This window comes from Dipodomys spectabilis, unplaced genomic scaffold (genome assembly GCF_019054845.1).
Source record: "Dipodomys spectabilis isolate Male_0828 unplaced genomic scaffold, ASM1905484v1 ptg000157l, whole genome shotgun sequence".
Taxonomy (NCBI): Eukaryota; Metazoa; Chordata; class Mammalia; order Rodentia; family Heteromyidae; genus Dipodomys; species Dipodomys spectabilis.
Window position 1 is genome coordinate 19,220,177 of NW_024870834.1, and position 11,000 is coordinate 19,231,176.

Below are 11,000 nucleotides of genomic sequence, written 5' to 3' on the forward strand. Positions count from 1 at the left end.
AATCTTAAGTATGTAGGGCTTTAAGGAAGAGGAAATCAGTGAGGACAGGAGTGGTAGAAGCAGTCATCATAGTTAAAGCCTGCAAGATAGGATTTGGGTAGAGTTGAGGGTATACAATATGCTCTGGAACTTAAGGATTCAGTTCTAGAATTTTTACAGCAGGGCTTTTTGAGACTAAATAAATGCTTGATGACTCTGGGTAGGGGATCAAGAGACCATATGGTGCTACTAGTTTTGGTCTGCCACACAAAAGTTAAACAACTTTAGTTTCCTCATTTGTAAAATGTAGTCTAGCTGCAACCTTTGATTTCCTAAAGTATACACGCATTAGGCAAGTATCACCACCTAGTGGAGAACCTGTGGTACATACATTACTATGGCTTGCCTTTATCAAGCTGAAACACATCATCTTTGCAGCCATGGAAGTAGTCTAGAGTACTGGCCTGTCTTCAGGAAACATATTAATCTGAATAATTTGAGCATCAAATCAAATGTTTAGAAGAAAAGAACAATAGCCTGGAGATTCTGAAACTGAAGCCTGCTTTTTAGGGTGTGTGTGTGTGTGTATATGTGTGTGTGTGTACGTGTGTGTACCATCGTGTGTGTGTGTGTGTGTGTGTGTGTGTGTGTGTGTGTGTGTGTGTGTGTGTGTGTGTGTACCATCACCATTCCCCTTTCCCCATGCTGGGACTTGACTTCAGGTCCCTGAGCTCTTGCTTGGCTTTTTGCTTTTCTGCTCAAGGCTGACACTCTACCATTTGAGTTATATATGGTTGCTTTTCTAATTTTTTGGTGGTTAATTGGAAATAAGAGTCTCATAGACTTTTCTGCATTGATGAGCTTCAAACCATGCTCTTCAGGTCTCAGCCTCCTGAGTAGCCAAGATTACAGGCATGAGCTATGAGGGCCTGGCTTGATTTGTATGACTATAATATATAAAGTCTTAATAGTTTAACCTGGAAAAATTAGACTAATAACAGCAAGAAAGCTACAAAGCTTATTAGTCAAACTTCACTAGTCAGACAAACTAAAACTTAGTCCAGTCCTTCTGGCCTGCTTATTATAGCTTGCTTTGGATTTTATTTATTTACTTAGTTTTTCAGTTTTAGAAAGGTTTTATTTTGGTGTAATAGGATAAAGTAGAGGGAGTTCGGAGTTAAAGACTCAAAATGTGGTTCTTCTCAGTAGCCTTTATGCTTTTTAAAAATATGCCCTAGGGGCTGGGAAGGTGGCTCAGTGGTAGAGTGTTTGCTTTGCATGTATGAGGCCCTCAGCACCACATAAGCAGAAAAAAGCCGGAAGTGGGGCTGGCTGAGGCTCAAGTGGTAGAGCTCTAGTCTACAGCTGAAGAGCTGAGGCCCAGAGTTCAGGCCCCATGACTGACAAAAAAAAAAAATGCCCTTATCCTTGGACAATACTTTTGGCTGGGTACTAGAGTGGAGATATTATCTAGGCCTACTATAGATACAAGGACAGTTCCCTATCCTTTTATCCATTGTAAAGAGTGTAGTTTTTAACAAATCAAAGAAGCAGCTGCTGTAGTCAGCTCCTTTATGTCTTCTAGTCTCCTAACTTAACATCTAAAAGTAGATATGTGAGGGATGGGGGGGAAAGCAAGGGGTTTTTGTTTGTTTGTTTTTCTTTTTGCTTTCATTTACTGGTTCTGATGTCTGAATCTGGCTCTTCTAATATTTATTAATCTTAATTTTCTATCTTCCTTAACTATCCTGCTATAGTTTCCCTCTAAACAACTTGGTCCCTTTTAATCATTAGAGAGGTTCAGAGGGTCAGTGATCCATCTGTAGTAGCAGTTTCTTAGGTGAGAGTGGTTTGCTGGAGTTACCTAGAAGAGGAACCAAAAAATTGTGTCCCTGTCTTATTGGCAGCAAGTTCAGTTGGCAGGCTGCCACAATTAGGACTATAAGACTTCAAATTGTTCTTTTTTTTTTTGGTTGGTCATGGGGCTTGAACTCTGGGCCTGGGCACTGCACCTGAGCTCTTCAGCTCAAGGAGAGCACTCTACCACTTGAGCCACAGTGCCACTTCTGTTTTTCTGGAGCTTAATTGGAGGAGATAAGAGTCTCAAGGACTTTCCTGCCCAGGCTGGCTTTGAACCATGATCCTCAGATCTCAGCCTCCTAAGTAGTTACGATTATAGGTGTGAGCCACTGGTGCCTGGCTCAAATTATTCTTTTAACTTGTGAGATTTAAGTCTTGGTTTATACTACCAATCTCTGTTACCAGATGATGGATGCTGGATTCTCTCAACTTCCCTGTTACCATACAATCACTGGTCCTTGAAAACAACACATGAAAAGAGGTCTTACAATAAGGAGAGTCTCACGAGGTAGAAGTTTTAGCAAGAATTTAAGTTAGAAGAATATATACTGTAAAGATTGGGAATAGTTTTTTTTTTTTTCCGTCTATAATCTACATTGTAGCCATCCTTATTAATACTGGGTTTAATTTCATCATGCCTTTTGGGTTTTAGGCTTTAGCTGGTTTCACTTCCAGTTCCTTTTAAATATCTATTTAGAGACCCTGAAATATTTGATGTCAAAGAAGTTTCAGGCCACTGCATTTCTACTATTTCATTCATTCATACTAGAAGACAGTAAACAGACTAAAGTTCAACTGTGTTTATCTCTTGTATTGATATGTTTTTCCTGTAGGATATCCTCCCTCCCTCCCCCCCCCCCCCCCCAGTCATACATGAAATAAAACAACCACTATACCCTCAAGGTTCATGTCAAACCTGGCATTTGGAGAATTTGCTTAGTGAATAACCACTGGTTAAATATCATGCCTACATAAGCTTTTCTGCAGCTGCCAGTTATTATTAACTCTGTGCAACATTTTACAAATGTAAGAAAATGTGCATACAATGAAAAAAATGTTTAGGTGTCTATTTTAAAATTTAGTGTCTATTGCAAATTGATCACCATGTTTTTATGTGCTTTATATATCAAACTCAGTTGTTTTTTATTGTGTTTTGTTTTTAATTCTGATACTGGAGCTTCCACTCAGAGCCTAGGTGCTGTCCCTGAGGTTTTGTTGTTGTTGTTTTACAATACTAGTGTTCTATCACTTGAGCCAGAACTCCTCTTCCAGCATTTTGGTGGTGAATTAGAAATAACCGTTTCAGGGTGGTTTCAAACTGTGATCCTCAGATCTCAGCCTCCTGAGTAACAAGAATTACTAGCATGAGCGTAAATATAAACTCAGTTTCTCTCTCTCTCTCCCTCTATTTTTTTGGTGAGGGAAGTAAGACAAGGTCCTGCTGCATATCCACACTAACTTCAAACTTGCAAATATCATGCCTCTTCATCTGAAATGCTGGGCTTAACCAAGTCTGGAATGTATTTTATTTTCTTCACAGTGATGGCATTGGTTGATTGTTAGGCAAGCGATCTAGTACAAGAGCCACACCTCCATCCCTTTTGTTCTGCTTATTTATTTACTTATTTATTGTTGGTCTTGGGACCTGAACTCCAGGCCTGCGCGCTGTCCTTGAGCTCTATTGCTCAAGGGTAGCACTTGGCCACTTTGACCCACAGCTCCACTGCCAGTTTTCTGGTGGTTAATTGAAGATAAGAGTCTCATAGACTCTGTGTGACATAGCTTCAAACCAAGATCCTTAGATCTCAGCCTCCTGAATAGCTGGAATTATAAGTGTGAGCCACCAGCACCAGGCTTTGCTCTGCTTATTTTTGAGAGAGAGCTTTATTTCCTCCTCTCCCTGCACATGCTGGTCTGGCTAATAGTACTCCTATTTGTACTTCTCACTGTATCTAGAATGACAGGCATATACCATCTTGCCCAGACTTTTCTGAAATGAGGATCTCACTTTTTTTTTTTTTTTTTGGCCAGTTCTTGGGCTTGAACTCAGGGCCTGGGTATTATCCCTGAGCTTCTTTTGCTCAAGGCTAGTACTATACCACTTGAGCCACAGGGCCACTTCCAGCCTTTTCTGTGTATGTGGTACTGAGGAATTGAAATCAGGGCTTCATGCATTGTAGGTACTTTCTCTACCACTAAGCCACATTCCCAGCCCAAGGATCTCACATTTTTTTTTTTTTTGCCTAAGTTGCCCTGAAACTGTGATCCTCTCAGACATGCACCACCATGCCTACCTGTTGGTTGAGGTGAGGTCTTGTGAACTTTTTACTCAGTTTGTCCTCAAACAGCAATCCTCCTTAATAGCTTGGGACTACAGAGGTAAGTCACTAACACCCAGTTTTAATTTAATTCTAGTGTATTCTAGAAGAGTACTCTACCACAGTGCTACATTCTCAGCCCTTTATCACCATTTAACAGCTTTCTAGTTGTGGGGGTGGGGGCTGTGGGTAGGTGTGGGTGTGGGTGGGTGTGGATGTGGGGCTTGAACTCTGGGCTTAGGTGCTGTCCCTCAGCTCTTCAGCTCAAGGCTAGTGCTCTACCACTTGAGCCACAGCACCAATTCCAATTTTCTGAGTGATTTATTGGAGATAAGAGTCTCACAGACTTTTCCTGCCCAGGCTGGCTTTGAACTGCAGTCCTCAGATCTCAGTCTCCTAAGTAGCTAGGATTACAAGCGCGAGCCACCTGTGTCCAGCTTCTAGCTTTATTTTAAATAATATCTTGTTCTTCAAGATACTATTATCTCGGGTCTAGGAAGATAGCTTAGTGGTAGAGTGCTTGTCTTGCATGCATGAGGCCCTGGGTTTGATTCTTCAGAACCACATAAACCGAAAAAGCTGAAGGACAGCGTCCAGGTCCAGAGCTCAGGTCTCACACCGACCAAAAAAAAAAAAAAGATTATTGTCTCTTGAACAATAGGTAATTAAGGTGGGTGTTATGGTGCATACATGTAATCCCAGCACTGAGGAAGCTGAGGTAGGAGGATCTCAGTTTGATGCCAGCTTGGGCTACAGAATAAGACTCTCTCTATGAATGATTGAATAAGTGAATGCATGAATGATTGAATGCTTAAACCCTTTCCATCTGTCCTATATTAATTGCTGTTAACGCTTAATAGAACAGTGAAGAGGGATAGGGCCTAGATGAAAAGTGGGAAATCCTGTAGATAAGGTATAGCAAATATGCTGTGAAAAAGCAAGCATAAAAAAGTATTATGGCCTGGGAATGGGGCTTAGTGGTAGAGTGCTTGCCTAGCATGTATAAAGTCCTGGGTTCAATTCCTTAGTACCACATTAACAGAAAAAGCTGGAAGTGGCACTGTGTGGCTCAAGTGGTAGGGTGCTAGTCCTGAGTACAGAGAGGCTCATGGAGAGAGCCCAGGCCTGAGTTCAAGCCCTAGGAATGGCAATATATATATATATATATATATATATTTTTTTTTTTTTTTTCTTGGTACATAAAAGTTTGCTTTGTTGTTGTTTCTTTGTGTTTTTGTTTTTGTTCCATTGGTCATGGGGCTTGAACTCAGGGCTTGGGCGCTGTCCCTGAGCTCTTTTGTTCAAGGCTAGCACTTTACCCCTTTGAGCTACAACATCACTTCCAGTTTTCTGGTGGTTTATTGGAAATAAGAGTCTCATGGACTTTCCTGCCAGGCTGGCTTTGAGCCATAAGCCTCAGATCTCAACCACCTGAGTAGCTATCATTACAGGCATGAGCCACTGGCCAGAGTTTTAAGATCTGGAGGTCTTTGATAGTTACTCCATTTTATTTTAGTTTGCTTTTGAGATAGGGTCTTGCTTTGTAGTATGTCCTGACCTCACATTGACAAGTTTCCTCTCTTAGCTTCTTGAGTGCTGGGATTTATTTATAAAAATACATACTTCTACACCTAGAAGTTTATTCCATTTGAACTCAAATCGTGGGCCAGGTATACTAAGCACCTGTAATCCCAGCTATTTGAGAGGCCACAGCAGAAGAGAATCACATGAGCCCAGAGGTTCAGGCAACAGAGCAAGACTCTGTGTCATTAAAAAAGTTTCTAAAAAACAAGGAAATCATAAACTAAAATTAATAAAAATAAAACATGGAGCAATGAAATACTTGCTCATATGATATACACCTCTACTTATTAGTGTTTCTTACATCATCCCTCATCACACAGGGAAAGCCTTAAGAAATTTCCTTTTTAAAAAAATTAGCATATAATAGTTATGGAGGGTTCACTGTGATATTTCTACACGAGTATACAATATATTCCAATCAGTCACTCCCCAACCCATAAATTGTCCATTACCTCCCTTTTTTAGTGGGGAAAGTGAGACAGGGTTCTGTTGCATCTCCACACTGACTTTAAACTTTGCAAACCTTCCTAAAACAGTTAATAGGTTTCATTGTTCTGTTTTCATACATGCAAGCACTCTACTTCAACCATATTCATCTTCACTTTCATTTGACTGGCTGTGTCATTCTTTAAAAAAACAACTTAGGGCTGGAAAGGTGGCTCAGTGGTAGCGCGCTTGCCTTGCATGCCTGAGGCCCTGGATTCGATTCCTCAGCACCACATAAGCAAAAAGAAAAAAGCCGGAAGTGGCGCTGTGGCTCAAGTGGTAGAGCGCTCCCCTTGAGCTGAAGAGCTGAGGGACAGCATCCAAGCCCAGAGTTCAGGCTCATGACCAACTCTATAAATAAATAAATAAAAATAAAAATCTTAGACTAATTTTAGAGTAAAAGTTTAAAGATGTGAGATTTATATCAACAAACCAGAATTCTCTGAATTTAGTGTTGGGGAGTTATCTTAACACTAGAGTAACATTTGCCTTTTCATTTCTATGTATTATTGGAAATTCAGTGGCTTTTCTTCTAAAATCCGGTTTGACCTAAGATCTGTAATACTTTTTATACTAAGATTGTTTATTTCCTAAAATGAAAGTATAGTAAAGTGACATATTAAAGTCAGAAATCTAGGGGCAAGGCAAGGTAGTTCAACCCAATAATCCATTATCCTATCTCCTTGGGAAGCAGAGAGGGTTCAAGGTTCAAGGCCAGTCCCCCTCCCTCCAAAAAAATTTTATTTAGAAGAGTATGCTGATTAATAGCTATTTGTACAGTGGTACACACCTATCATCTTCATAACATGGGGTAGCATAAAACAATACCCAATCTCAAAAATAACTGGTGCAAGAAAGAACTAAAGACTTAGTGCTAGGGCTGGAAATGTGGTTTACTTGAGAGTGCTTGCCTAGCTTGCATAAAAGCCTGGGTTTGATTCCTTAGTACCACATAAGCAGAAAAAGTCGAAAGTGGCACTGTGCCTCAAGTGGTAGAGCGCTAGCCTGGAGCAAAAGAAGCTCAGGGACAGTGCCCAGGCCCCTGCCTTCAGTCCCAGGACTGGACAAAAAAAAAAAAAAAAAAAAGACAATGCTAGTGTATCTGCTGACAAGCATGTTGCCCTGAGTTTAAACCCTAATACGCTCCCTGCCAAAAAAGAAGAAATCTAGAAATATAAGCAATAAGTACATCTTACTTTATAGCTTTCCATATAATAGTACTTCTTACCAGGGTTTTGGGGGGGGCGGGGCGGGGAGCGTGTTAGCCATAATGTGGCTCTCCTCTCTCTCTCCTCTCCCCTCTTCCCTCTCTCACCTCCCCCCTCCCTTCCCCTGTTTTCCCCTCCCCTCCCCTTTCCTCCCCTCTCCTCTCTCTCCTCTCTCTCTCCTTTCCTCTCTTCTCCTCCCCTCCCCTCTCTTCCCTCCCTCCCTCCCTCCCTCTCCCCCCTCCTTTCACCAGTCTTAAAGTTTGAACTCAGGGTCTGGGCATTGTCTCTATCCTTGAGCTGCTTTTGCTCAAGGCTACCAGTTGAGCCATAGCTCCACTTTCTGCTTTTTTGGTAATATTTTGGAGACAGTCTTATGGACTTTCCTACCCAGGCTGGCTTTCAGACAGTCTCCTCTCCCCCACCCTTTCTTTTGTGCTAACCCTGGGGCTTGAACTCACATCACAACTCAAGGGTTTCATCACAGCATCTCAGTGTTATTATCTCATTCAAATGGCTTTGATCTTATTTTATGAAATATAATTGTAACATCATTACAAATCAAAACTAACATTTTTTAGGGCTGGGGCTTTGAAGATGTTCTTATTTGAACATGACTAGAATATGGTTAATAACTTACTGCCAAAGAGTAAATAAATTTCATGTTTTTATCTTAAAAGTAAAGCAAAGGCTAGAGGCATAGTTCAAGCAGTAGAGCACCTATCTGGAAGTGGCTCTTGATTTCAAACACCAACACACAAAAAAAGCCAGATTGTCAAATGTGCTAGGATAATTGACAGGAAAGAATTTAACTCTGGTAAACTTATTTTTTTTTAAAAAAAAGGTTCCTATTTTGTTTTGTATTCTTTACCAGAGCAGGTTTTGGGGTTTGGTTTTGTTTTATTTTGTTTTCCAGAAAGAGGATTCTTAATTCTTTTCTTTTCTAGATTGCAAAAGTCGAGAAACTCAAACCGTTAGAGGTGGAGCTCCGACGTCTAGAAGACCTTTCAGAATCTATCGTTAATGATTTTGCCTACATGAAGAAACGGGAAGAGGAGATGCGTGACACCAATGGTGAGAGGAAGGCAATTATTTCTCAATAAGTAATCCAGGAGGGAGACAGATCCCCAAATATTAAATTCTGGTATAGCCTTTACTCAGTTTTACAAAAGCAGGGTGTCATGTATGGAAAGAAAATTGCTTGCTTCAGTGCCATTGCTGTTGAAGATTAGGTCACTCTTGTTAGATTTTCAGGAGAATAGATTTTTTTTTTTTCCTGATAGTGTTTTCTATTGGCCTATAGGTTAGCAAATTGATACCACTAATCTTTGTGCTTTGTTTTTTGTTTTCAGTGCTGAGGATCAAACTCTGGGCCCTGTGCATTCTAGGAAATCACTTTACCACTGAGCTACATCCCTAGCCCTTGGTTTCTTAAGTTGGCTTTGAACTAGCAGTCCTTTGCCTTCACCTCCCAAGACTTGGAATCACAGGCCTGAACCACCACACCTAGCTTTTTTTTTTTTGTAGGTCCTGGAGCTTGAACTCAGGGCTTGGGCGCTGTCCCTCAGCCCTTCAGCTCAAGGCGAGCGCTCTATCACTTGAGCAACAGCGCCACTTCTGGTTTTCAAGTGGTTTATTGGAGATAAGAGTCTCATGGACTTTCCTGCCTGGGCTGGCTTTGAACCGTGATCCTCAGACCTCAGCCTCCTGATTAGCTAGGATTACAGGCGTGAGCTACCGGTGCCCGGCTTTTTTTTAAACTGTTATTATAAAGGTGGTGTACAGAGGGGTTACAGTGACATAAGTCCAGTAAAGAGTATGTTTTTGGACAATGTTCATGCCCAGCTTTTAAAAAAATGAAATTTTACTTTTAATACTAAGGGTCGGGATGAAATTAATTGCCTGTCTAGTGAGTAGAAGTAAATCAGTTATTCTGTAGTTAGTATTAGCCGTCTGACTAGGCTTCATTACATTTCCAATATTTTTGTTTTTTAGAGTCAACAAATACTCGGGTCCTGTACTTCAGCATCTTTTCAATGTTCTGCCTCATCGGACTAGCCACCTGGCAGGTCTTCTACCTGCGTCGCTTCTTCAAGGCTAAGAAGTTAATTGAATAATGAGGCCCAGTCTGCTCCCCACTTGTGTGTCAGTCAGCAGAACAGCACTGGGACATGCATGGTCTAATCCAATGCCATCCAACACTAGCACCATCAAGGCCCAGTGGAGCTTTCTTGCAAGAACTGATCTCTTTTTGTGTGGGGGGCCCTGGGGTACTACCTACACCCAAAAGTCAGTGAGGGACTGCTTTTTAACTTGGTAGAATTTGGACTGGTTTTGCAACATTAAGACTATTATTAGAGTCATCTATGACACAAAAAAAAAAAAATATAGAGGTAACCTAGATAATGCCAAACCCAGCATTTGTCCTGGGTTTCCTCACATGATTTGTTCGAACCATGTTGGCTTTCTTCTCCCACTTGCTCCCCAGCTTGGACTTTCACTCTAGTTCTTTTACCAAGAAATGTATGACCATGTTGAACTTGTTTCATACTGATTGTCCTCCTTGGGTTTCCTTGTGAAAACATCCTGAACTTTCTCTTCGCCCTTAGGTGAAATGTTTACATAGCTTCTGGTGATATCTTTTCAGAATTTTATGTCCGTAAAAGGGTCATGGATGTGACACCTCATAAAAGTGAGCTTTGAACTGTAGATAAACCCTAAAGAAAATCTCATTTCATACTATTAAAATATTTGTGCTCAATTGCTTGAACTTTTTTCTTTTCTTGTATGTATTTAGTTCTGTGCAGTTTTACCATGTGACCGTTTTATTCATGTGACCATACACAGTACAGTAAGTTCCATCACAGACCTTTCATGCTGCCCTTTTATACCATAGTCATTCGCTTCCTTACCCAGTGACCTCAACCTCTGCAGTCACTACTCTGCTCACAAGTTCCTTTAATTTTGTCTTTTTCCATGTATTATATAAATGGAATCAAACAGAATGTGTAACATGTTGAGATTGGATTTTTCAGGCAGCATAATTTCTATCAAATTCATTGCAGTTGTTGCACATATCAGTAGTTTGTCCCTTTTTGAGAGAGAGGGCTCGGTCCTTAAGCTTTTATGCTCAAGGCTAGTGCTCTACCACTTTGAGCCATAGCTCCACTTCTGGTTTTTTTGGTGATTAATTGGAGGTAAAAGTGCTATGGAGGACTGGGAAGGTGGCTCAGTGGTAGAGCGCTTGCCTTGCATGCATGAGACCCTAGGTTCAATTCCTCAGCACCACATAAGCAGAAAAACCCGGAAGTGGTGCTGTGGCTCAAGTGATAAAGTACTAGCCTTGAGCTGAAGAGCTGAGGGACAGTGCCCAGGCCCAGAGTTCAGGCCCCACGACTGACCAAAAAAAAAAAGTGCTATGGACTTCCTGCCCAGGCTGGCTTCAAACTACAATCCTCAGATCTCAGCCTGAATAGCTAGGATTATAGGTGTGATGAGCCATCAGCACCTGGCTACTAATTTGTTTGTTTTTATTACTGAGTAATACTATGAATATTATGAATATTAC

General features: G+C 41.0%; 1 protein-coding gene across 1 annotated transcript in view; it reads left to right on the forward strand.

Moving 5' to 3' along the window:
- Positions 1–10,193, forward strand: part of Tmed10 (transmembrane p24 trafficking protein 10) — a 35,570-nt gene extending 25,377 nt beyond the window's left edge. The window contains exons 4-5 of the mRNA XM_042692532.1: positions 8,380–8,506; positions 9,428–10,193. Of these exons, the coding sequence (XP_042548466.1) occupies positions 8,380–8,506; positions 9,428–9,549 (249 nt within the window). The 3' untranslated portion in view covers positions 9,550–10,193. The remainder of the gene's footprint in view (positions 1–8,379; positions 8,507–9,427) is intronic.
- The last annotated feature ends 807 nt before the right edge of the window (positions 10,194–11,000 follow it).